This window comes from Notamacropus eugenii, chromosome 4 (genome assembly GCF_028372415.1).
Source record: "Notamacropus eugenii isolate mMacEug1 chromosome 4, mMacEug1.pri_v2, whole genome shotgun sequence".
NCBI lineage: Eukaryota > Metazoa > Chordata > Mammalia > Diprotodontia > Macropodidae > Notamacropus > Notamacropus eugenii.
The window spans coordinates 23,155,189-23,183,004 of record NC_092875.1 but is presented as its reverse complement, the minus strand read 5'-3'; the positions used below and the strand labels follow the sequence as shown (position 1 = coordinate 23,183,004).

At 46.0% G+C, this 27,816-nt stretch overlaps 1 protein-coding gene across 5 annotated transcripts in view; it reads right to left on the bottom strand.

Moving 5' to 3' along the window:
• The window catches only part of SSH1 (slingshot protein phosphatase 1), a 93,776-nt gene extending 67,582 nt beyond the window's left edge, over positions 1-26,194 (bottom strand). Inside the window, exons 1-2 of one of the 5 annotated variants that reach the window (XM_072600200.1) lie at positions 26,174-26,194; positions 11,897-11,934 (exon numbers count right to left, since the gene is read on the bottom strand). Coding sequence is in view for 3 of the 5 variants with exons in the window: in XM_072600195.1 (XP_072456296.1) it covers positions 50-201 (152 nt within the window). In the remaining 2 variants the exon portion in view is untranslated. Of the gene's footprint in view, positions 1-49; positions 5,065-11,896; positions 11,935-13,890; positions 18,814-25,185; positions 25,329-26,173 lie in introns of those variants that run through there. The other 4 variants (XM_072600196.1, XM_072600199.1, XM_072600197.1 and 1 more) reach the window with 4 other exon arrangements.
• Between the last annotated feature and the right edge of the window lie 1,622 nt (positions 26,195-27,816).

The following is a 27,816-nucleotide window of genomic DNA, read 5'->3' as shown; positions in this document are numbered from 1 at the left end:
TGGTACGGCATCCCTTCCCCTCCTTTTGTTTGCCCAGAACTTTACCCACCTCCTACTAATCTCCAGCCTCACTCGATCTACTACCAATTCATTCTCTGCTTTTAAACACGCCTCTGTCTCTCCTCCACTCAAACAAACCCTTCCATATTCTCTACCATTTTGGCGAGTTATTGATTGTCCTAGCTTGCTTGAAAAAGCCATCTACACTTGCTGCCTCCATTTCTTGCCTGTGAAATCCCTCTTCTTCACTCCCTGAAATCTGGCTTCCCACCGAATCATTCAACTGAGACTGTTCTCTGCAAAGGTAGCGAGGCTCTCTTGATGGCCACATCTGATGGTCTCCTCTTGGCTTCTCAGCCTTCTCCAGTTCTCTGCTGACTGGACGCTGCCCGTCCCCCTCTCCTCCTGGCCACCGCTGGCTCCTGGCTCTCCTCCCACCTGGCCGACCCCTCCTGCCCTGTCTCCTTTGTTAGTTCATCGTTTACATCACACTCCCTAAATGTGGTGGCTCCCCCAAGCTCTCCTCTCTTCACCCTTTCTCTTGGGGCTCCCACAATGGATGATTCCTTCATAACCAGGTCCCCTTCTCCTTTTCTAGGCTTTTTATACCGTATTCCCCCAGACATACTCTTAGATCCGGTGACAGTGGCCTCTTCCCTGGGCCAGGAACAAGATTCTCCATTTCCTGGATCTATTTTCAGAGCAATTATTCCATTCTTTGACCTTTCACACCCAGTATAAGGCCAGGTACAGAGAAGGTGATTAATACATGCTTGTGATTTCTGGGCCTCAGAGGATAGACCACGGGGTGATGGCTGGAGGGAAGAAGATTTAGGCTTGAAGTCAAGAAAAGCTTTCTAACACTTAGTACACAGTACCACAGTGAGGAAGTGCGTGTTGTCAGCCTTGACACCCCCTGTTCTAAGGCCCCTCCTAGCTCTGTCATCCCCTCTTCTGAGGCCCCTCCTAGCTCTGCCATTCCCTGTTCTAAGGTCCTTCCAGCTCTGACACTCCATGAATCCATGATCCTGTGGCCTTGTCACAGGCTACCTCCACTCCCACAGATTGATGAGCCCTGAGGCATCACAATCCAAAACAAGGTGGCATTCCTGTCACCAGAATGGGGGAGAGGGAGGGCAGCCTGCAGGACTCTATCATGTCTTCATAGACCCTGTGTGACCCCCCAGAGGACCAAGAGGGATTATAGGGTGGTTGTCTCCAGGGTGGTTATAGGAGGCAGGGGGCACCCAAGACCCTGCATGATGCCTGGGATAACTGTGGCACTCCTTGGAGCTCAAGGGAGCAGAGAAGACCACCTTGGGAGTGAGCAGAACCAGGCTCCCCACTCACACCCTCCCCATGCTGGGCACAAGAAGCCAGGATACCGCTGCCCAGCCAAGCCGTGAGTCAGTGTCCTGCTCTTAATGCTGTAGGGGGAGAGTGGTCAGCACTTCTCTAGCAGCTCCACTGGGGAGCAGGACCAGTGCTCACTGGTCACTGCCCTCCTCCAGCCCCGGGGCTCTATCTTCTGACTGGATAGGGGCAGGGACTTCCAAACTTAGAGCTGGAAATAGAGTCTAAGCACTTCATTTTACAGATTTGGAAAATGAGGCCCAAGAGAGGAAGGGGAAGGAAGATCAACCAGTAAGCATCCTGACTCGAGTCCTCTTCTCACTGCCCTACACTACTTCCAAACACCTCCACAAAGGAGGCCTTTGTTGGATGAATAGGAAAAGCTAGAAGACAGTAGTATGCCGATGAAGGCACATACATGCGCACACACAGACACATGCACACATGCGTGCACGCACACCCCCCCCCAACTCTAAAGAAAGTGAAGTTATTTAATTTATTCAAAGGCATACAGTAATAAAGAGGCAGAGTGTTCAGCCCCTCTTTTTTTACAGATGAGGAAACTGAGGCTTTGGGAAGTAAAGTAAACAGAGATTAACTGACTTGCTAGGGTTGAAAAGTTAGTAGGAGAGGTGAAGTCATTTGGTGGTGGAATTTGAACTCAGGTCTTCCTGACTCCAGGCCCAGAGTTTTACTCACTAGATTCCACAAGTGGCAGGGCTAGAAGACAGCTCAGAGGTTAACGAGTCCCTCACTCCTCCCACTCATTTTACAGATGAGGAAACTGAGGCTCAGAGGGGTTAAGTCACGTCAGGCCAATGAAAATTTACTGAGGGCTTACTCTGTGCCAGGCACTGTGCTCAAGGCTAGTCCTGTCTTATGTCATGACCTCCTGCATCTCTTTATTTCAGGGAGGAGGAGGACAAATTGGGGTCAAGGGATCTGAGGGGGTCCACACAGCTGGTCAGAAGGATGCTTATAACAGTTATCAGATCTAAGGCATGCACTCTGACCCAAGAGAATGGAAGGCTCAGTTTCTTCTGCTGGCTTGCCCCTTCTTCTGCTGGCAGAGGGTTGTAGGGGACCGAAGGTAGTGGTCAGAGCTGGCCTTCAGAACGAGCCAGCAAGGAAGGGGCAAGGGCTGGACCAGGCTTCATTCCGATGTCCCAAACAGCCTCTCAGGCACAGCTGGCCACTGCAGCTGCCAGTCTGGATTAATTATTCATGGAACAGAACATATTCACTCCCGACACACTCTGATCAGACAACAGGAGCCCTTAAAAAAAACCAACCCAACCACCCAAACCCACAAACCATTCCCAAAATAGCACTGCTTAAAAAAATGTAAACAAATTGTGATATTTCCCAGGGATAGGCTCTGTTCTCTCCACTCCAGTCCTTAGCCTGGGCCTCGCTCAAGACAACAGGACTTGGGATATGTCAGCAGGGAAGGGGGGAGTGATGCGGTGAAGGGCTCAGAGTTCATGCCACAAAAGGAGAAGGGCAAGGGCAAGGGGAAGAAAGCACCGGGACAGTCAGCCTGGGGACAAGAAGAGCCTGGCAGGACATGGGAAATAATGAGGAGGATAAGAACAAGCCTTCAGGACTGTTTTAAGGTTTGCAAAGTGCTTCCCAAATAGGACCTCATTTGATCCTTACATCAACACTTTGGATCTCAGATCACTTAGCAAATGATTCTAGAATTCTATATTTCTTAGATTCTAAGTCATTCTAGAGTCCAGGATTCGACATTTCTTGGATTCCAAAGCATTATTATTATCCCCATTTAACAGTTGAGGAAACTGAGGCAGACAAAAAAGAAGTAACTTGTCTAGGGTCACATAGCTAGTAGATATCTAAGAAAAGATTTGAACTCAAGTCTTCCAGGGTCAAAGCTAAGAATGCAAAGCAGTGAGTAGAAAGGCAAAGAGGCCCATTTGGGCCCTTTGTCAGAAAAAGCTTCAGTTCTGATCCAGTCTAAATGGCATGGCAATGATAGTAAAGGGTAAGCCTTTGTGGAGTGTCTTAGAATTAGCAAAGTACATAGGTGGGCTCTCCCAAATGTCTCCTACAAATAGGAGATAATCAACAGAGGGAAGTGACTTACCCAGGGTCACACAGCTTAGTGAGTGTCACACGTAGGCTATGAACTAAGGACTTTAAGATAGCAAGTTCAGCATATTTCTTGCACCACGTGGCATTGGGTGTTTAAAAATACAAAGACAAGGGGCAACAAGGTGGCACAGTGGGTAGAGTGCTGGCCCTGGAATCAGAAGGACCTGAGTTCAAACATGACCTCAGACACTTACTGGCTGTGTGACCCGGGGCAAGTCTCTTAATATTGATCGTGTCCAAAAACAAATAAACAAACACCATGCAAAGACAAGGACAAATAACAGTCTCTGCTCTAAGGAGCTCAAAGTCTACTGGGGGGAGGAGGGAGAGAGGCAGGAGTCGGAGCAGAGAGAGTTGGGGAGGGGTGGATAACAGCACACATCCAGAGAGGGGGCAGAAAGAACACTGGCTCTGGAGTCAAAGGACCTGGATTCAAATTCTGATTGCAGTTTACATTATCTCCTGTGACCCTGAGTGAGTCCCTTTCCCTCTGTGGGGCTCAGTTTTCTTATCTATGAAATGAGGGGACTGGACTCAGCCTCTGCGGTTCCTTCTAGCTTGAAATCGATTGTCCTGTGTTCCTAAGTCATTCAATATCCCTGGACCTCAGTTTCCTTATCTGTAAAATGGCAATCCTAACAGCACCTACCTTGAAGGACAGTGAGGATTACGTGAGATAATACTTGTAAAGGGCTTAGCCAGTGCCTGACACCCAGTAGGTGCTTCAGTATTCTTCTTTTCCTTAGCCCCAGGCTCTTTCTATTGTAGGGGTGCTCTGTGCGATTTCACAGATGTGATCATGAAGGTAAAGAGTTGAAGACCTTATCTACATGGACACACATGCAAACACACAGGGATGTGCACACACAAACACACAAACCTCTCTTTGCATTCCTGGGCACAGTACGTCCTAATCAGTGTCCACGCATGAGGGTAATTTAATGAATTCTGCTGAACCTCAGACAGAATTTTCTCCTCCCTTGGCTTTCTCTGCTCACATACACCACATTTCCAGCTGATCCTCAGAACTGAGTTTAAATTCCAATGAGGTCAACTTAAAAATTAACTTTTCACTCATGCTTCTTCTCCTCTGGCCCCAGCTACAGGTTGAAGGATAACAGTCTGTTGACCAGTGAGGTTTTGTTGAATTGGGGATTCTTTCTGTTTTTCCTTTAAATATGTCACATAAAGAAAGCAGATTTTAAATTCAAATCTCCTACCCTGCTAAAAACTGCCAGGATTAGAGCCTAGTTTTAAAATGAAAATGGGTAGCCAACGATAAGATTCTCTCCCCCCACACACACCTTGTTCCCCCAAATTAGAGTTAAGAGTCATGGAAATAAGGCTGCTTACCCATAAAGCAAAGAGACTCCTGCAAACATCTGGAGAAGGATGGGCACGCCCAGGGCCAAATTCTTGGAGTCTTATTCAAAGAACCAGAAAAGTCCTTAAAACTGACCAGCAAAGAGAACAGGAGTATTGCTTAGACCATTTCCAATGCATTGTTTCATAAAACCCTCAAGTCTTAGAATCCAAGAATTTAGAATCTTAGACTGCTTCGGAACATTGGATCTTGAGAGAGTAGGAATCTTAGTACCTTAGAATCCTAACCTCCCACCCCTTCCCTCCCTTAAATCTACAGATTAGATTTAAGGCTATATCCTTAAAAACAAGGACTTTTGATCTCAGAATCTTAGAACTTAGAATGATAGATTTGAAGAAATGTAGAATTATAGAATCATCTGATACGTGCTTTGGAATCCAAGAAATGAAGAATCCTAGACTCTAGAATGATGCCTGGTGTCTGGGAATTAAAGAAATGTAGAATCCTAGAATCTAGATTGGAAGCAGCAAGATGGTGCAGTGGATCAGATCTGGAGTCAGGAAAATCTGAGTTCAAATCCAGCTTCAAACACTTCCTAGCTATTGGACCCTAGGCAAATTCCTTAACCCTGTTTGTCTCAGTTTCCTCATTTGTAAAATGAGCTGGAGAAGGAAATGGCAAACCACTCCAGTATTTTTGCCAAGAAAACCAGAGTTGGACACATAGAGTCAGATAGAACTGTATAACAATAAAAACCTGGAATTGGTAGATGCTTTGGAATGAATTCTGGAATTCTGAAATTCTCCGTAGAATTCTGGAATCTAGAATGACAAGTACTTTGCAATTCAAGATGCAGAGAATCCCAGAGTCTAAATTATCATTCACCTTCCACACCCAGCAACTTTGACACAAAAAACTTATCACCTTAGAATCCCAGAACCTAGAATTTTAGCTGTATCTAATCTAGAACTATTGACACAAAAACCCTCACCATCTCAGAATCCCAGAATTTAAATTATTATATATTACCCCCAATCTAGAACTGTTGACACCAAAAACCAAAAAAAACCCTCACCACACTAGGATCCTAAAAGGGCTGAATCTCAAACCTAGAACCCTCTTTCCCCTAATAACCTAGAACCATTTAAAAAATCCACAAGGACTTCAATTCTTGAAATCCTACAAACATAGAATCCTGGAATCTAGAATTCTAAGCATCTGAAATCTAAGAAATAAAGATAAGAGCCTGTAAATTTTCTTTTTTTATTCTAAAATCTAAAACCTCTAGCCCCTAAAAATCTAAGAACCAGACTTAGGAGTGTTAGAATCACAGAAAGAGCCCTGAAATACAGTCTTAGAATCCAGGAATCTAGAACTGTAGGTCCCTAGAACTTAAGAAACTAAGACCTGGAGTCTAGAATTCTGAAAAACATTGTGTAATGCTGGATTGTAGAAGTCTGAAAATGAACAAAATATGGCAAGAGAGATTCTTGGAACTCTAGAAGAGAGAATCTTGGGAACAGAGATGGTTAAGTAGTTTTCTTAGGAACATCAAATTCTTAGGCACCATCTGGCCTAACTCACCCTTCCCTGGACCATGAATTTTATCTATAACATCCCCCCCCGCATAATCATCCAGGCTCCAGGGACAGTATTTGAGGGGAGAAGGGAGAAGTTTACTGGGAATCCCAACCTGGTTCCTGCTCCTTTAATACTAGAGGATATAAATGGGAATAATTCCCACTTAGGACTGACTAAATGCTTAGGATCTGTGTGAAAATAGTAGAGCGAGTACAGAATCACAGCTCAGAAGATCTGAGTTCAGATACTGGACCTGCAATTTACTCTTTGTATGTAGAAAACAACAATAATGCTTTTAATAATTTTAATGATTAATGATTAATATAATTTATAATAATACTTTAAAGTTTTCAAAGTCCCTTACATATAATGTCTCATTTGAGTATCACGGTAACTGGGTGAAGCAGGTGCTATTATCATCCCCCTTTAACAGAGAAGGAAACTGAGGCAAACAAAGGTTAAGTGACTTGCTCAGGGTCTCACAGCAGTGTGGGATTCAACCTCAGATCCAACTGATTTTAAGACCAGGACTTCTAACCATTGTACCAAACTGCCTCTCAATATATTCAACTCCCTGGGCCTCAGTCTCTTCCTCTGTAAAATGAAGGGATTCATCTCATTGGCCCCAAATTCCCTTCTAGTTGTGATCCATAATTTTAAGTCACTTACCCTCTCTGGACCTCAGTGTTTTTATCTGTAAAATAGGTGGATGGCCCAGTTTTAAATGTAGGATCCTAATTCCTTTAAAGAGGTTTTAGGGCCAAAAGTTTTCTGGCCCAGGTTTCAAAAAGAAAAGGGGGAAATGTGGTCCATTAATAGCCTTTTTAAAGTTCATATGACCTAGAAGTAACAAGAGAAGAACCAAGCCCAGTCCTAGTACCACTCTCCTCCTGTGGCCCTGTACTTGACTTGACTTCCCAGTGCCCTGACTATATTAGAACATTTCCCACCAAGCCCTGACTAGTCTCCTGATGGGAAGGAAGTCAGAGCCCAACTGCCAGCAACACCATCTGCTTCCCAACACCTGTGGGTAGTGTGGATGCCAACCACTTGAAAGATAGATTCAGGAGCAGGTAGCACCACAGAGAAGGAAGGAATGGGAAGGAAAGGAGTAGGAGGGAGGAGGAAGAAGGAGAGAGAAGAAAGTTTCTCTATCAACACTCAGTTGATCTCTAGGCAGAGCTGTTCCTCAAACAGCTAGTGATTAAAGAAATTGCTTAAACTCTAAATTATTCCACCAGAATTTTCATTCTATCAGACTGGGAGATATTCTTCTTAGTCCAGCATTAAATATCCCTCCACTTGTTACTCAGGAGGCAGGTTCTTCCCTGGTGAAGGGGTATCCCTACAACTATTCCCCAACCCTCAGCCCCAATTCAGCATTTATTAAACACCTACTATATTCTAAGCATTGTAACAGGGGCCAGGAAGATGAACCAAAAAGTTGACCAAGTCAAGAAACTTACATCCTACTGGGGAACCAGTAGGATGGAACTGGAACAAAGGTTAACAAATACAGAATGTAGAAAAAAATAACACCAAGTTATTTTAAGAGGTCAAGAATCAGGAAAGGCTTTGTGTGAGAAGTGGAAATTTGAGATGGGCAAAAGGCAGAGGGAGAAGAGAGAGCCTTCTGGGCATGGGAGACCAAGTGGGCAAAAGTTTGCAGGTGGGCAACGGCTGGCTGACATGGGTATATTCTGGCTGTGAGACCTGCACCATGCTCTCTCCAGACCTCCTCAGTAAAATGAGGGAGCAGATGGCCCAGCTCGAAATCGATGATCCCAGAAAGCCAGCTGCACCACAAAGGAGGACTGTGTTCCAGGAAGTAACAGGAAATAAGATGGGCAGTGTATTGTAACCAATCAACTTGCGTAGATTAAGTGCTTTCTATATGCCAAGCTCTGTGCTAAGATCCAGGGGTACAAAGAGGGCAAAAACACAGCCCCTGCCCTCAAGGACCTCACATTCTAATGCAGGAGACAACATGGGAACAACCACGCACATTATACACACATACACACATACACATACACACACACACACACACACACACACACACACACACAGTGCAAATGGAAGGTGATCTCAGTAGGAAGACTACAGGGAGGACAGAGAACATAGACTCCCTGAAGGTGACAGTTGAGCTGAGTCAGAAGCCAGGAAGAGCCACTAAGGGGCACCACAGTGCACAGAGCACTAGGGCTGAAATTGGTAAGACTCATCTTCCTGAGTTCAAATCCATCCTCAGACACTTACTAGCTGTGTGACCCTGGGCAAGTGACTTAACCGTGTTTGCCTTAATTTCCTCATCTGTAAAATGAGCTGAAGAAGGAAATAGCAAACCACTTCCGTATCTTTGCCAAGAAAATCCTAAATGGGGTCATGAAGAGTTGGACACAATTGAAATGAATGAACGGTAACATTTACCAGGCACTCTCCTAACTAGGAGTACAAAGAAAGGCAAGACAGTCCCTGCCCCAAAAGGTGGTCAATCTATTTCCCTATGGAAAATATCCACCCCTGACCACCACTTCCCAACAGATGTGGTCTTGTCCAGTAGACGGGATTGTCTCTGAGGGCAGGGACATTGGGACGTTGTTCATTCATTCATTCATTCATTCATTCATTCATTCATTCATTCAGGAAATAACTGGTCCAATGTTGTACAAGGTGTAGACTCTAGAACCCAAGTCCTAGGCTGAAAATAGAGCATCTCATCCATGTTTTATTCGTAGTATTTTTCAACATGAAGATCTGAGACCTAAGAAGTTTACAAGACGTGTTCAAAGTCCCAGAGAGTAAGGAGCCTCGCCCCAGGCATCTGGGAAGCAAGGGGAGAAGGGGACGGGAGGGGATGGTCTGGTCATCTTTTGCTTTGGGGAGCTGGGGGAGGGAGTGTTTCCCTTTCTGACTCTCAGCTTTTTCTTTGGAAAGATGAGGGGATTTCTAGCTCTAAACTGGGAGCTCAGAGAACAAGGCCACCATCATTGTAGCGCAGGGCTCAGCTCACAAGTCACTACTCGGTGTCCCTTCTTCCTTTTTCTCCTTTTGTTTATAAATTAAACTAATTAGTGAAGTCATTTAAAGGCAAAAATAATGCTCTGAAATGGTGAGGATTCCTTCAGCCTATGGGTCAAGATGGTCACTGAGGTCCTTTCCAGCTCCCCAGTTCTGTGACTTTGGGGTATTTCTGATGAGGCGATTAAAGAGGCAGTACAAGGAGGGACAGCTGAAGACTACCCAGGGGATCCCAATCCCTGATCAATTGCAGGGGAAATTAAAAGACACCAAAGCCAGACTCTTGATGAGTGTTAGGACAGAGAATATCAGAGCCTGGGAGGGTAGGAAGGGGGCCATAGAACATGGAATGTCAAAGCTTAGAGGGACCTAAGGACTTTCAGAGTGAACAGACTCTAGAATGTCAGAGTTGGGAGGAGCCTTAGAACAGGGGATGTAAGACTTGGAAGGGGCCTCAGAATAGAGAATGTCAGGGATGGGAGGGACCCTAGAAGTCACAGAGTCCATCCCCTCACTTTACAGATGAAGAAACTGAGACTTCTGAGTCACTTAGAGAGTAAGATGGTCAAGTTGGGCTGAAAAATCTCCTTTCTTCAACTTTCCAGCTCCAGATTTTTCTACAAAATCCCAATTCCCAATTCCTCTTTCTCTATAAAGATCAGGGGATTCCCAAACAGATCTCTGCTTTTCTATGCTCCACCCTCCACCCTCATTCCCATACACTAAGTCATCAAGGAAGTTTCTCAGGCCATCCCTACTGTGGTCCATTACTGCCCTCCCTTGGAAATCTCAATGTCCAGAGACTCCTGTTTCCACACCATCTCTGAGCCACCAGGGGAGCTCCAGGGTGGAACTAATTGCTGGGACCAGAGTCCTTTCATAACCTGAAAATACAGAACCGCAGTAAAGGAAAACAGACTTTGGTGACGTCCTAGCCTCTCCCTATTCAGGAGAGCCAAAGATATTTTCCGTGCAAAGTGGTCAACAAAGATAATTTTTTCCCACCCCTGCGCGCGCACACACACACACACACACACACTCACTCACTCTCTCTCTGTCTCTTTCTCTCTCTCCCTCTTCAGGCAGGCCAGGCTGAATTCCATAAGGTCACACTGGCCCCTTCCATGTACTGCCAACCTCAGAGCTCTAAACACATATAGTCTGGGTTCAAATTCCACCTCCTTTATTTTGTAAATGACTCTCTAAATGATACATATGGTCACTTCTGGCTCAAAATATGTAATTCTCACAGAATGAAACCTATTCTTCCTCTAAGAGACCACTGCTGATACTTCAGTCTCTGGCAGTTAGGGGGTGTAGTGGGTAGACTGACATTTTTTGGTTATAGTCACTCAACTACTGTTTACCTCAGTTTCTCAACTGTAAAATGGGGATTAACATAGCCCCTACCTGGAAAGGCTGCTGTGAGGCCCAAATGAAATGTTTGTAAAAAGAGCTTAGCATAGTGCCCAGCAAACAGTAGGCACTATATAAAGGCCTATTCCCTTCTCCTTCCCAACACTATGGGATCCTACAGCTAGATGAGATTTTGTGGTTGTTCAGTGGTTTTCAGTTGCATGCAACATTTTGTGACCTCATTTGGGGTTTTCTTGGCAGAGATCCTGGACTGGTTTGCCATTTCCTTCTCTAGCTCATTTCACAGACAAGAAAACTGAGGCAAAACTGAGGGTGGCAGGACGTGCCCAGGGTCACACAGCTAGGAAGTGTGTGGGGCCACATTTGAACTTAGGTCTTCCTGACTCTGTGCACTATGGCGCCCCTTAGCTACCTGGATTTTAGGGGCTAATTAGTCTAATTCTTTTATTTTACAGCATCCAGCACATAAGCACACTTACTTGTTGACTGGTCACCTAGTCCAATTCTCACATTTTATGGACGGGGAAACTGAGGTCCAGAAGTTAAGGGATTTGTCCAAGGTGGCTTGAACACAGGTAGAAGTACAGCATCACTGATTTGGAGGAAGAAGGGGCCTGGGAGATCTTGTAGTCTGACTCCCTCATTTTACAAATAAAGAGACTAAGGTCCAGAGAGGAGAGAAGGAGCTTCTTTTTAGCCCTCCTTCCTTTGCACCACCCTGAATCTCTATTTTCCCTTTGGTTCCCAGGGCCCAGATCATAATGAAGTTTGAGACCTGTAGAAAACAAACCAACACCCAAACCACAGGACAGGTCTCACTGCCCAAAGGAACACATACTTGTGTCCTTGTGTTAGTAAATACGATAATTAGAGGTTACATCTTGATTTTTTTGGTTTGCTTGTTTTGATAAAAAGAAGAGCAAAATCTGAGTTCTCCTAAATCCAGGAAAATGCTAGAGCCAGGAAGTTGGATGGCTGCAGTTTTAGAGACTTTCACATGAAGAAGAGACCCTGGTGACCAAATGTGGACGTCCGTAGCAGGCCTACCTCAAGTTTCGCCTTGGAATCCTGCAATTCTGGACACACGTAAGGCATGAACAAGGGGATGATGTCATTTTGACTTACCTGAGATTTAATTTTCGGTCTTCATCACTGCCAGCCTCCTGAAAAGAAAGAGAGAGAGAGAGAATGAGTGAGAGAGAAAGAGTCACGGCTGGGCAGTAATCACAGGTGGCAGATGTCACCTTCAGCCTCCAAATTCTCACTTGGTGATAAGGAGGAAAAATCTCAGGTGTTGGTTACAGAGAATGGTGAGGGGCACATGATACTGGGGAGATGGGAATGCTACACTAGGGAGTCAGGAAGACCAGGTTCAAATTCTGTCGCAGGCACCTCTCTCAGCCTGGGTATGCTCACCTGGAAAATGAAGGGGCTGAACTCTGACCTCTAAGGTCTCCTATAAGAATCTTCTGCCGGCATTCAAGGCCTTCCCCAAGCTGGCACCCCTCCCACACCCCTTTCTAGCCTTCTCCTGCTTACAGACTGACTGACATTCTGGAAGGAACACTTGGTTCTTTTGTGTTCAACACTAACAGCTGCTCCCCTAACATAGTGCCCTCAGAACCTCTCAAGAGCATCCAAGGTACAACATCAGGCTGTAGTAGAATGGTTTTATATTTTATTTCCCAATTAAGTAATTTCCTTGAGTGTAGGAACCATGTTTTATTTTATCTCTGTAGTGGCTAAATCCAGGGCTCTGCACAGTCGATGTTTAATCAGTTCTTATATTTGGAAAGAATTACGGAGGCTGAGATTGAGAAGGGCCCTTGGAACAGAGAACTTCAAGGCTGGGAGGGGCCTCAGAACAGGGGATGTCAGAGCTGGAAGGGACCTCAGAACAGGGGATGTCAGGGCTGGGAGGGGCCCTAGAGATTGTACAGACCAGAGATTCCCAAACTATCCAAATGTTTCAGACTTCCCTCTCTCCCTATGACAGTACCTATCACCTCAGAAGTATTAAATGAGAAAATACAAGAAGATCTGTACTAGAGAATTCAGTAACTCTTTAAAATGAAACTCTACTTTATTCAGCATAAAAGTATTTCTACTGCTTTGAAAAATGACGTGTGTGGATGTGTGTGTGTGTGTGTGTGTGTGTGTGTGTGTGTGTGTGTGTGTGTGTGTGTGTGTAAAACAAGATTATTTATTCCGTCTACACTAATTAATCCTGGGTCACTTGATGGTCTGCCCAGGTCATGTACTCAATAATGCTGTAATAACTCTAGTACACCCATCCCTATCCCCACCCTCCCCAACTCTAGTCCCAGAGCTCAGGGCCCATAGAGTAGGAACCAATAGCCTAGTCCAACGATCACCTTTAATGATAGGGAAACTGGGGCCCAAACTGAGGTAGCAGTTGATCAGCCAGGTTTCTGTTCCCTGAGACCAGGAGTTCCTGTCCCACTATCCCACAATAACTACCTGTATTTCTAAGGAGCTGTTCATTTCTCATTCTAATACTGGTCTACTGACTATCTGAGTAACCCCTAACGATTATTGATCAGGTGCTGGGCTTGGGGGCATCTAGGTGGCATCATAGTGCATAGAACACCAGACCTGCAGTCAGGAAGATTTGAATTTGAATCTGGCCTCATACACTTACCAACTGTCTAACCCTGGACAAGTCACTTAACCTCTATTCGCCTCAGTTCCTCATCTGTAAAATGGGGACAAACTAGAGAAGGAAATAGCAAACCCTCTACTATCTTTGCTAAGAAAACCCCACAGACAAGTGCATGAGATTATGAAGAGTCCACCACAACTGAATAACAACCTGGGCTTGGAGTCAGGAAGATCCAAGTTCAAATCCTGCCTCAGACTCTCATTAGCTCTGTGACCCTGGATCACTTAAATTCTTTGGGCCTCCCTTTCCTCATTTTTTAAATGAAGGTCATGGATTCAATCATTTGTAATGTCACTTCCAGCTTTAAATCCAGGATCTGATGGTCTCTTTAAAACTACACCCTTGCCTCAAAACGACACAGTGGATTAATTCCTGGAACTTGTGAACATTACCTATTTGGCACCGTCTATAAGTAAATAGTATATCAGGTCTCTACCTGCCAAAGTCATTTGGCTTCTTCTAATTCTTCTTTTGGTCGTGTTCCAATGAAACTCACAGCTGTTCATCAGAAGACCACCTAAGAGGGTTAAAGGGTTGTAAGTTCAATGACTGTCCATAGCGGCAGCTGAGGACCTGACTTGACCTCCAAATGCATCAGGGAGAGAGGCGTGATGTCTAGCACCAGAGAGGTGAGAGTCCCACCATTCCATGAACTGATCAGATGACGTATTGATTAATGGGTTCTGTTCTGGAAACCACAGTTTATGATCAGATCCATAGCATCTACAAGAAGGTAACCAGCATGCCTAAGGGCCTTGATCTCATATCATGGGAAGTGGTTGGAGGAACTGGGTAAATTAAAAAAGCCTGTAGTCTTGGGGGGGCCATGCGAACTATGTGAAAAATATTTGCTTGATTTTTTTTTTAGTAGAATTAGTATTCAAATGCAAGGCCATTTACTCTAAATGCAGTGAATTTTCCACTGTATGTGATGCTTTGCCCCATAAGCAAAATTTGGATTGGCTTTTCTGGGAAGGGGCAATCATATCTGCAATAAAAGTAAAAGAAATGGGCATATTCCCATGTGCTAATTATACTCTCCTCCCGTCCCAATGTCAAGCCTTTGGTGAATCAGTTCAATTTGACATCATCTTCTATTTTCAAATTATTTGCTATGGTGTCCCATCACCAGTCAGGCCTAGTCAAAGGCCAATCCTGTACTACTGCTTCAAAAAGCCAGAAGCAACTGCCCTATAACTTTCTTCTCTTTCATGGCTAAACTCCTTAGGAAGGCCATCTACACTTAGTATCTGCCTCCTTTCCTCTACTCTGGCTTTATTCCAATGAAATTGTTCTGTGCTAAGTTGCCAGTGATCTCTCTCTCTTTTTTCAAAAACCAGATTTATTATTTATTTTTAGTATTCTTTTTTTAAATTTTGAGTTCCAATTCTCTCCCTCCTGCTTGCTCTATCCCCACCTTTTGAGAAGGCAAGAAATATGCTATCAACTATATATGTGAGTTAATGTAAAATATATTTTCATATTAGCAATATGACCAAAAAAAGCAAGAAAAATGAATAAAATGAAAAAATAGTGCTCCAATCTGTACTCAGACTCCAACAAATGTCTCTCTGAAGGTGAATAGCATTTTTCATCATAAGTCTTTCAGAATTGTCCTGAATCACTGTGTTGCTGAAAATAGCAAAGTCATTCACAGGTGATTATCAATAGAATATTTTTGTTAGTGTGTACAATGTTCTCCTGGTTTTGCTCACTTCACTTTCTATCAGTAAATATAAATCTTCCCAGGTTTTTTCTGAAACCATCATGCTTGTCATTTCTTTTAGTACAATATTACTCCATCACAACTTATTCAGCCATTCCCCAATTGATCCCCTCAATTTCCAATTCTTTGCCACCACAAAAAAAAAGTTGCTATAATTATTTTTATATATGTGGGTCCTTTTTTCCTTTATTTTTCTCTTTGGGATACAGACCTAGTCATAGTTATGCTGGGTCAAAGGGTATGTGCAGTTTGCCTTTTGGGCACAGTTCCAAATTGTTCTCCAGAACCACCGGATCAGTTCACAACTCTACCAACAGTTGCGTTAGTGTCCCAATTTTCCCACATCCCTCATTTGTCATTTTCCTTTTATGTCATGTTAGCCAATCTGATAGGTGAAGTATCACCTCACAGTTGTTTTAATTTGCATTTCTCTAACCAATAGTGTTTTAGAGCATTTTTTCATATTACCATAAATAACTTTGATTTCTTCTGAAAACTGCCTGTTCATGTCCTTTGACCATTTATCAATGGGGAAAGATCCCAATGATCTCTTAATAGCCAAATCTAATACCATCTTTTCTGAATCCTCATTCTTCTTGACCTCTCACTATTGATCACCTTCTTTTCCTTGGTACTTTCCTCTCTCTGTTTTTTGGGACACCAATCTGTCCTGGTTCTCCTCTAACCTATCTGATTACTCTTCCTCTGTCTCCTTTGCTGAATTCGTCTCCAGACCCTGGCCCATAGTCATAGGTATCCCACAGGGCTCTGAGCTGGACCCTCTTCTTGTTTGTCTTTATATTATTTTACTTGGTGATTTCATCATCTCATAGATTCAATTATCATCTCTATGTTCAAGACTCTCAGATCAACTTATCCAGCCCTAATCCGTCTCCTGATCTAATCTTGCATCTCCAATTGCTTATTGAACATCTTGAACTGGATGTTCCAAAGACACCTGAAATTCAACATAGCCAAAACGGAAATTATCTTTTCCCCTAGATCCTCCCCCTGCCTCCATCTACCATATTACTGTCAAGGGTACTACCATTTTCCCAGTTCCTGAGGTTCACACCTAGGAGACATCCTGAACTCCTCACTATTTCTCATCCCCCAGATCCAATATGGTGTCAAGGCATGTCAAATTCACCTGTAGCACCTCTTCATCAATTTCACCTTTTGGGAATCTCTTGTCCATTTCACTTTTGTAACATCTCTGGTCCATTTCACCCCTATAGCATCTCTTGTCCATTTCACCTTTGTCACATCTCTGATCAATTTCTCCCCTGCAGCATCTCTCAAATATACCCCCTTCTCTCCTCTGGTACTGCTATCACCCTAGTGCAGGCCCTCATCACCTCACACCTGGACTATTGCAATAGTCAACCTGACTCAAGTCTCCCACCCTTTGCTTCCTTCTCACATAAAGACAACAGACCTGGAGGAAGTTATAAACTTTCCCAATTGGGTCCACCACAAATCGTTATTATTTCATCTCAACCCAGCTGTCACTTTTCTGCAAGTACTTGAAGGGTTGTCACTTGTAAGAGAGAACAGACTTGTTCTTCTTGGGCCCAGAAGACAGAAGTATAAATACTGAAAGAGCCAGTATTTATATAGTGTTTTAAGGTTTACAAAGCACTTTACAAATATGATTTCATTTTAACCTTACTCTCTGGGTGGGTGCTATTATTATGCCCATGGAATACAACTTTCTCCAGAAAGACATGGATCCCAATTCCATCAGTTTACAGAAAGGAGAACAAAAGCCTGAAGAACAAAGTCTCTTGAAAGTGCTTTAAGCCATAGAGGAGTACTAGGAGGCTGGTTCTAGCAGGACCTCAGAGGCCAGCTCATCCAACTTCCTCATTCTATAGAAACTGAGGGCAGGAGTGGGGAGTGACTTGCTCAAGCTTACGCAAGGAGAAAGCATCTATACAAGCTCCTTTAGAGGAAGTATTATTTTATTCTTTCCCTTTGCATCACCAGCACCTAGCATGGTGCCTGGCATACAGTAGGCACTTAATAAATACTTCGTCATTGACTGACTGATATATAAAGAGAAGCTAATATTATCAACCTCATTATCATGACTTTAAAAGGTGATGATCACCTGGTCACTCCTGGAATTGAAGGAGAAAAATGAATCATCCTTAGACTTAACTCTTCTTAGCAAAGCAAGCATCTAAGACAATTCCAATAGACTCATGATGGAAAATGCTATCCACATCCAGAGAAAGAACTCTGGAGTCAGAATGTAGACAGCAGCATACCATTTGCTCTTTTTCTTTTTTTGTTTTATTTTATTTCTTTTTTCTCATGGTTCCACCCATTAGTTCTAATTCTTCTTTACATCATGACTAATGTGAAAATATGTTTAATATGATTATATAAATAGAGCCTATATCAGATTACATGTGTCTTGTGGAGGAGGGAGGATAGGGAGGGAGAGAAAAATTTAAAATTATGGAAGTAAATGTTGAAAACTAAAAAATTAATTATAAAAAATTTTAACCACAAAAAAGAAAAAAGAAAATGAATCACTTTTCACAGAATCTCAACTCACATGTATCTGCCCCCAAACCTTCTATACATCTCTGACAAACGGTCATTTAGCCTCTCCTTGAAGACCTCCAGTGAGAACTTACCCATCACCTCTTGAGGCATTCCATGACCCTCTGATTCAGCTCTGGTTGTGAGGAATTTATTGCTGACATCAGGCTCAAATTAGCCACTTTGCAACTTCTATCCACTAGGCGGTTGGGTGGCAATAGTAGACAGGCCACTCTCCCCCAAAATCTGGAGTCAGGAAGACCTGAGTTCAAATCTTGCCTCAGGCACTTGCTGATTGTGGGCTTCTGGCCATGCCAAGGGGCTCCTTTGTAACCTAGAGCAAGTCCCTGCCCCCTCTTGCCCTCAAAGGTCCTGCCAAGCTCTAGAACCAGGATTCTAGGACCCACTAAGGCTTACAAAACAAAAAGTAAAGGAGACTTTATTTCTGTAAACTGAGGGAATTGGGCTCCATGTCTTTCCGGCCATAGCACTGCATGAACAAAGGATTAAGAGCTACAAGGAGTACTGCATCCAGTCTACTTAGATCACTGTATATGTGAGTAATTTAAGTCAGTAACAAACATTTATTAAGCAAATACTGTGTGCCTGCCACTCTGCTAAGTGCTGAGCTTGGTCATTGTCCCACAGGAATCCAGGTACGGAGCCAAGACTGGAGCTCCAGATTCCAAATCCAGGCATTTCCCATAATAGGTTTGAAGGCCCTTTCCAATGCTAAAAAGTTCATGACTTCTACAACTATCTCCTTTCATCCTCACTAAATAGTTCATGGAATGTACGATCAACCCCATTTTACAGATGAGCATTCTGAGACAAAAAAGGAAAGTCAAAAGTCACTTGGACAGAGTCACATAGCTAATGAATGGTGAAGCCAAGACTTGAACCCAGGGCTTGTGGATTTCAAGACCAGGTTTCCTTCTCCTATTCTAAGCATCATTTGAAAAGACATCCAGAGGTTGGGGGGTAGGGAAGGTGACAGATGCATATACTGTCAGACTGAGTTGATCCATTGGTTAGTTTGGCTGAATTGTATTTGCTCTCTTTCTCTCCTCCTCCTTTCCCCCTCTCTCCCTTCCCCCTCTCCCCATCCCTCTCTTTGTTCTCTCCTCTCCTCTCTTCTCTTCTCCTCTCCTCTCCTCTCTCTCTCTTTCTCCCTTTCTCCTCTACCCCTTTTTCTTTCCCTCTTCTCTCTCTTCCCTTTGTATTCTTTGTCATAAATAGATGGCTCTCTGTAGTGAGTAGGGGAGGAGATATATTTAGAAAGGTGATATAAAAATGAGACAAAATTTTTTTTTAAAGAAAAAAGGACCCCTCCTTCCTCACCATGGTCTCTAAGATATACACAACATGAGGGTTGCCTGAAAGGAGAGAGTGTATCTAAAAACACTTTGCCAACTTTAAAAATACAAGGAAATGTCAGTATTGTTATCTAAAAAGAATGACAATCAATTCATCAAAGCAAGCATTTATTAAATAACTGTGATGTGCCAGGCATTGACACTAAGGACTGGAGATCCAGAGAATGGCAAAATCCAGTCCCTGCCCACAGGGAGCTCATAGTCAAGTGAGGAGACAACAAGTAAACAGTTCTGGACAAATAAGCTAGAGAGGAGAGAACTTGGGGGTAGAGTCAGAAGGAAGGACAGCTTCCCATTTCCTGGGGCATTTAGATTTACAAAGCCCTTCAGACCCAACAACCCAGTCAGAGAGCCAGAAAAAGGGTTATCACATTCTGACTTTGCAGATGAAGAAACTGAGGCATTAGTGTGCAAGGGAAGTGACTTGCCTGTGTCTACACACCTAGTAAAAGGTAGAGTTGAGCCTTTAACTCCAGTCATAAGGCTCACAGATCTAGAACTAAAAGGGACCTCAGAGGGTTCTCAAGATCAACCTTCTCATTTTACAGATGAGGAAACTAAGGCAGAGAGTGGGGAAGAGATTTGCCCAAGTAAGTGGTTCAAATCTTAGTAAGAACAGATTCAAATTCAGGTCCTTTGACTCTAAACCCAAGGTTTTTTCCATTAAAAAAAAAAGACTTAAAATTGCCTGTAAAATCACCAAGATGTGAACTATGAAACATTTTAGGTGGTTGCTTTATTGACGTAAAACTAGAACAAGCAATATTGAGTATGTCTTAAAGGATTTCTGAAAGGTCATGAGTTATTGCTTCTTGTGCCCTTGAGTTATTTTTCTTCATTTTTATACCTGTACACAGAAAACCGGAAAGAAAAAAAATCCCCAACAAACTCAGGGTTTGGCATATTCTGGCTGCCACACAGAGGTGCCCATTGAGAGGGGAAAGAGAAACCTGGAAAGCATCGATGGCTGGGAGAGATGGGAGGCTGAACTGAGAGGAAAGCTGGCCATGGTCACCACTGAGAGAAGGAACAGGACACCCAGTCAGGGAGAGGCCAAGCTGCCCAGGGAGTCAGCTGAGGATTTTATTCCAACGGAGAACATTGGAAGGCCCAGCCAGGATGGGAGTCACCCAATCTTGGCACCTACTGCCCAGCCTGCCACACCCAGAGAAATGGGAAAACCTTGTCGGACAAGGAGAGCTGGACTTGGCACCACAGGAACTGTGCCATTCACTGACCTGTGGGACACTGGGAAAGTCCTTTCCCCTCTATGGAGCTCTGTGAAATGACAGGGTTGGATGAGGCCATCTCTAAACTCCCTTTGGGTTCAAAAATGATGGATTCTCTGATTAGTGCAGTCCTTTGCACACAGTAGACACTTAATAAATGCTTGTTGAATTGGTGTCATTTTGAACTTGAGCTTATTCCTCTGTAAGATGAGGCAATGTATGGTACAGGGGGAAAGACCCTTGGATTTGAAGTCAGAGGAACTGGGTTCAGATCCAGTAACTGTTTTGTTCTATCTGTGCAACCTTGAGCAAGTTACATCCCCTCTCTGTGGGCCTCAGTTTTCTCCTCTAAAAAATGGGGGTGGGGGTTGGACTAGGTCATTTCTAAGGTTCCTTCAAGCTTGGACATGAGAGTAAATTTCAGATTTCCCCCTACAATTACATGATTCCCATTAACACCCTTAGATGTCTGCTGCAACAATAAACGCCAGCGTCTCTGTAGAAATTCTTATTTTTAAGAATTAGTTCAGTTCAAACTTGACCTTCTTCCGTTGCCACCTTTACTTTCGTCCAGACCTCTGCTTTGCCTTTTTTTTTTTCTTTTTTTTGTTATCCCTGGTACTTAGCACAGTTCTTGCCACAATAGCAGATACTTTAAAAATCTGACAAGGTAGGGAAGCTTTGGTGAGAAAACTCCCTTAACCAACAGATCAGTTCTTACTTTGGGACCCTGAAAACATTACAGTTAGTTATGTGTCAGAGGAAAGACTTGAACCCAGGTCTTCCAGACAGACAAGAAGTTCACACCTCTAGCCACTAATCATTCCATGTTGCCTCACTTCAGATCCAGCCCCAGGCAGAGGAGAACATCCATGACTTGTCTCTCTCCCCAATGCCCCATGCTAGGTGATATCAGTCACTCACTCACACAGGATAAAAGAGGCTAGAGGAGAGAGGGAGAGGAAGGAGGGAGAGAGAGAGAAAGAAAGAGAGGAAGAAGGGAGAGAAAGAAAGAGAGAAGAGGAGAAAAAATGGAGAGAAGAAGAGAAAAGAGAAGAGGGGGGGGAGGGGAGGGGGAGGGATGCTGCCAAGAAGGAGGAAGGCTCAGAGCTGCTGTGTGTGAGGCCTGAGTCTGCTCTGTCTCATCCAGAAAGCAGCTGCATTTCAGGGCTGCATGAAGTTAGTTTTGTGTGGGGATGGGGAGGTGTGTCAGTAGTTAGGGACCCTTTGAAGTCCCTGGGGGAGAAACACTGAGAGATCATGGCAGTCCCTCGTGTAGAAAGAGGGTTAAAGTGGAGTTACATGATGGAATCAAATGGTGTCAGAGCTGGGAAAGCCTCAAGGAGAGGGAATATAGAATATCAGAGCTGGGAGGAGCCTTAGAACAGGGAATGTCAGAGCTGGGATGGGCCTCAGAACATGGAATATCAGGGCTGGGAGGGGCCTTAGAACAGGGGATGCCAGGGTTGGGAGGAGCTTTAGAACAAGGAATGTCAGAACTTTGAAGATCATCTAATCCAACCTTCTCATTTCTTAGAAGATGAAGCCCCCCAGGCCTCCCCCAGCTGCCAAGAGTTCAGGGCAGGGGAGCCTGAAGTCCAGGTCTCTCACTTCTGAGGCCAGTTCTCCTTTCCTTGGTGTGCTCAGAACAACATCCTCTTGACCAAAGGAAGGATCAAGTATCTCCTTTTCTTTGCTCAAACAGCACCTATGTCTCCTTTCATTCTATAAACACTCAGGGAGCATGGGTAAGTTAATGGCTCTTGCAGGAAAGGGTAACATGAAAAGATTGTATAAAGCCCCACCCTCTCCTTTCCAGGAGATGACAGTACCGGAGGAGAGGGAACAGCACAGTCCAAAAGAGATTCTGATAAACCGCCCAGAGCTGGGAGTGTTCACCATCATTTAGTAATATTCATTCTTTACCTCAATCTGGGGTGCCCCATCCTTTTTCTCAGAGCCCGAGCCCAGGACATGTCATCTTCTGTCTTGGAGCCCAGACACCCTAACCTCTCTCTCAAAGCCAGGGACATGCCATCTTCTGTCTTGGAGCCCAGTCACCCTAACCTCTCTCTCAAAGCCAGGGACGTGCCATCTTCTGTCTTGCAGCCCAGATACCCTAACCTCTGTCTCAAAGCCCAGGACATGCCATCCTCTCTCTCTCAGAGCCCAGGGCACCCCATCCTCTCTGAGGCCTGTTGTTTCATCAGAATTCCAATCAAAGCAGCAGGACAGAAATCTAACTGTACCTTCATCATGGGGTCCACTGAGTTGTTGGAACCTAATAAAAGTAATCTGCCAATAGTAATTTTAAGAATATTAACCTAAGATAGGCCCAGAGGCCAGCCAGCAGGGGGTGGAAGCAGGGCACTGAGCTGAGAATTTTAACAGGTTTCAGGAAAGCCTTTCCTTGGAGGGAGTGGGGAGAAGGTATCACAGACTGATGATCACTTTAGGCCATCTCACCATCACAGCTTCAGCTGGGGCCGCTAAAGCTGCTCCCTCTTCTAAGGCCCATAGGTGCAGAGTTATGACAGATGAGGACACTAAGGCTCTAATGGCTTAAGTGACTTGCCCAGGTTCATGAAGGTAGTTCAGTGGTAAAGCTGGGATTTGAATTCAGGTGTTCCTGCCTCCAAGTTCAGGTTTCTACCCACTACTCCTCCCTATTGCTTCCCTTTTGAGGTCTTGAAGACAGCCAAGTTGAGCCCTAGCTTCTTCTAACGAAGAATAACAATAATTAATTATAATTAGTTGACATTTATATAATCCTTCAAATGATTTACACATGTTCTCTCACACGCAGGCATCATGTCATAGTGGATTAAAAGCTGGCCAGGGAACTGGGAAGAGCTGGGTTCAGAAGTCACCTCTGTCCTGGATAACTCTCAGAACAAGTCCTAAGCTGCAGAGGAGGAGGCAACCTGCATAGGTAGAGGGACTTTCCTTATCTGGGAGTACCTTAGGAATGCCCAGGTCCAGTCTCACTTAACTCTCACAGCAACCCTTTGTAGCAGGTGTTATTATTCTCCCCATTTTAGAGATAGAGAAATAAACCTCAGAGAAGTTTATCAGAGTTTGGATTTGAACCCAAGCCTCCTCATATAGGCATACCCATATAGCCTGGGAAAGCTGAGGCTGGAAGCCAGGATACTGAGGCAGACTTTCCAAATATACAGTCTCTTAAGTCCTCAGGCAACACCTCCCCTTCTACGCTCCCCAAAGCAAGTGATCTCCAAAAGTCACCAGGCAATTTCCTAGCCTGGTCAGGTCTTCTAAGCCCCCTGCCTCCTTGGGACAGTACAGTCCTTGTACCCTGCTTCAGACCTATGAATGCCTACAGGGTAAGCATTCTGGCTTGAGGACAGCCTGGATAGAGGCTCCCAGGGCCAGGAAGACAGTGATGGATACTTGGGGGAGACCTTAGGGGCCCCAGGGCTGGCTCTTCACTGGCCCACTACAACTAGGTGTCCCCTCACTCAGTTCCACCTAGTCCCAGGATAAGGAGGCTCTGACCTGTGGTCCTGCTCTCCCTGACCAATCCTTCCCCAGGAAAGAAAGGGCAGAGAAAGAATCAGGATCATAGGTGGGATTGATCTCTCTCTCCCCCTCCCCTTTCCTTTCACTTCCTCTCCTTTCTCTCTCTCTCTCTCTCTCTCTCTCTCTCTCTCTCTCTCTCTCTCTCTCTCTCTCTCTCTCTCTCTCACACACACACACACACACACACACACACACACTCCGATATGTAGATACAGATTAAAAAATCAATTTCCCAGAATGACCCAGTCACACAGATACAATCAGAGAGCTTAAGACACAGAAAGCAGGAGAGAGCCAAATGATGATCCAAAAACATACACATGGAGACCTAGAGAGAGACACACTGAGACCTGGAGGGAGATCCAGAGCAATCCAGAAAAATACAGAGGAATAAGAGTGACCCAAACATAGAGACTCAGAAAGAAATCCAGAGTGATCCAGAGACATACAGAGAAAGATTGAGAGACATACAAAGATACCTGTGAGAACCAGGCACAAAGAGATATACAGAAATAGAGACTTAAGAGACCACACTGACATGACTCACACAAAGGGAGATCCAGCAGGAAACTGAGGGACCCAGGCACACAGTGAGACTGAGACATGCAGAGATGATCCAGAAAGCCCCAGGGTTAGAGACCACAGATCACCCAGAGGCACTCAAACACACAAGAGACTCAGAAGGTGACCCAGAGAGAGGAAGGGAAGGATCCAGGTAGACTCGAAGTCAGACACACAGAGAAAGATTCAACAAGGAACCCAGAGGAACCCAGGCACACAGAGACTCAGAAAAGAGACTCCGAAAAACTGGGAGATAGAAGCCATCCACTCAAAGCAAGAGACTCAGTAAGGAACCCGAAGGGACGCAGGCACACAGAGACTCACAAAGAGACATTTAGAAGCCAAGGGATGCAGTCCTACGGACACAGTAAAGAGCCCAGAGAGACCCGGGCACACGCTTCAAGAGAGAAAGCTACACAGAAGCTAGCAGAGAGAAACCCTCAGCAAGGACCCCGGAGGCACCCACAGAGACTCAGGAAGACCCTCCGAGCGATACCCAGAAACTAAGGGAGAGACGCAGGGATACAGACATACCGAGCCACAGAGCCCGAGATCGGAGAGCCTGAGATCGAGACCCAGAGGGATCCAGAGGGTCTCAGGCCCCCCAAGCCTCAGGAAGGGCCCCCCCCACCCTCCCCCCGCCCGGGGCCAGGGCGGCGCTGCCGGGCCCGGGGAGGGGGGCTGGCCGGCCTGCCCGCAGCAGGGCCTGGCTGTCCCGGGAGCCCCGGGCTCTGCCCCTCACTCACCTCGCTAGTGCTGGCGGACGAGGAGGCGGCGCTGGGCGTGGGCGAGCGCTGCAGGGTCACCAAGGCCATGGCCACGGGCGCACGCGGCGGGGGGCCGCCGGGCTAGAGCCGCCGGTGCTGCCGCTGCTGCCGCTGCCTGCGCCGCCGCCGCCGTGGCCGCAGCTGCTGCGGCTCCGGGGCCGCCATCGCGCCGCGGGCAGCGGGGGCTGCAGCCGCCGGCTCGTCCTCCCCTCCGGCTCCGCCTCTCTCCTCCCTCCTCCGGCCGCTCTCGCTCTTCCTCTTCCTCCGCCCGGGGGCGGGCAGGCGGCCTAGCACGGCGAGTGCCCAGGGCCGGCGGGAGGGCCCCGGGAAGGGGGCGGTGCGACCGGCCGCACAGCGGCCCCGCGGGCGCAGCTACGGCCGCTCCTCCTCCCCAGGCCGGGCTCCGCCAGGCAGGGCTCCTCCTGCCCGGGGCTCCGCCTGCCCGGGGCTCCGCCAGGCAGGGCTCCGTCTGCCCGGGCTCCGTCTGCCAGGGGCTCCGTCTGCCCGGGGCTCCGCCGGCCCGGGCTCCGCCAGGCAGGGCTCCGTCTGCCAGGGGCTCCGTCTGCCCGGGGCTCCGCCGGCCCGGGCTCCGCCAGGCAGGGCTCCGTCTGCCAGGGGCTCCGTCTGCCCGGGGCTCCGCCGGCCCGGGCTCTGCCTGCCGGGCCGCCTCCTCACCTACGTCTGCGCATCCTCGCGCCGAGGCCCCGGGCTCGGGAGCTCTCCATGACCCAGACGCGCACCCAAACAGACAGACAGACACATCAAGTCCCCCGCCCTCGCCCCACGCCCTTCCTCCTCCTCTCCCTCCCTCCCAGTCGGAGAGCTCCCGGTGCTACCTAGAGATTACCCGGGGAAAGATGAGCTTAGCTTTAAGTAGATGCCCGCCTTTCTTTGGCACAGATCCTATCACACAGTAGGTGCTTAAAAAACGCTGACACCAAATAATCAACAAATATGGAATACGCACCTACTGTGTGCCAGCTACTGCGCTCAGGAGGGAGGATACAACACAGAAAAACATGATCTCTGCTTTCAAGGAGCTCGCTGTGTGACAGGGAAGTCCTGGCCTGGGGAAGGGAGGGTGGGCTAAGATTGCCCCAAGCCCCAAGAAGGTGCCTGAAGTTAGCAAGGAAACGATCACTTTAGTCTGGGCTCTGTCATGTGATCTTGAAGACATTAATTTTCTTGTGTAAGCCAAGGTTTCCTTTTCTGGGCAATCAATCAACAAGGATTTATTAAACACCGTCTATATGCCAGGTCCGGTGCTGGGAGCTGAGGGTACGGTGTGGGGGTGGGGACAATAACTGAAACGAAAGATCTCTAAGATCCTCTCTAACTTTTACTGGTCTCAGGTCATTTCCGGCAAGTTACTTAGACCTCTCCGGACCTGTATGCATAAATAAGGGGATTGAACTTCAGGGGGCAGCTAGGTGGCTCATTGGATAGAGCCTCCCCTCCCCCCCCAAAACCTGGAGTCAAGAAGACTCATCTTCTTGAGTTCAGACACTTCTAGTTATGCGACCCTGGGCAAGTCACTTAATGCTGTTTGCCTCAGTTTCCTCATCTGTCAAATGAGCTGGAAAAGGAAATGGCAAACCACTCCAGTTGCTTTGCCAAGAAAACTCAAAATGGATCATAAAGGGTCAGACATGACTCAAAAAAAAAAAATGAATTCTACAGGATGATTCTTAGTCTGACTCTAGCTCTAAATCTGTGGACTAGGAATCTTTTCCAGCTCCACAATCTATATGCTAAGGTCTGTCCCAGCTCTGACATTCCCTGTTCTAAGGCCCCCTCCCAGTCCTGACACTCATGTTCTAAGGCCCTACCCAGGATCTCACAACTGCTCCTGGCCCAATCCCAGGAAGATCATGGACAACAACTGAACAGGAAAGGAAGGTGTCCAAGGGTGCACCAGTGGAAAGAGGACCCACCTGGATGAGACCATAGATTCAATTTGATTCAACTCATAAATTCTACAGTCAACTCTAAGATTGCAGAGAAGGTGCCCACCCTCTCAGGGTCACACACACACACACACACACACACACACACACACACTCTCACATTTTACTGGGGGGTAGGTAGACAATCTCCCTGTATAAGTGTAGTCTAAGGAATTCTAAAGGAAAGCTTCCCAGAGAAGGCAGGGCCAGATCCAATGACATCTGGAAACAAAATTAACCACCACCCCCAAAGGCCAATGGGAACTCATGGTGGGTATAAATAGGCTGCAGCATATGCCAATGGCCACAGCACACCAAAGGATGATATCATCAAGGGGCATATGAGTGAAGAGGAGGCCACAGGTCATGTAGTGAGAGGGAGGGCTATCAGATGGCTAGCCCATGTGCAGCCCTGGCCTTCGTGTAATTCTAGGAGAGTTAGAGGAAGGCCTTCCCCTATCCCAACCCCCCACCATGTTGGGAGCAGCCACAGTGGCAGATTTAAGGGAGGACCTGGACAAGAGTGTGTGTGGTTTATGTTCTGGGATGCCTTAGGAGGTAGTGAGTTCCCCATCAATGGAGTTCCTTAGACAGAGTTGGGAGGATGTCCACTAATCAGAAATGCCAGAAGAGTTTCTCGTTAGGGCACATATTGAGCTAGACA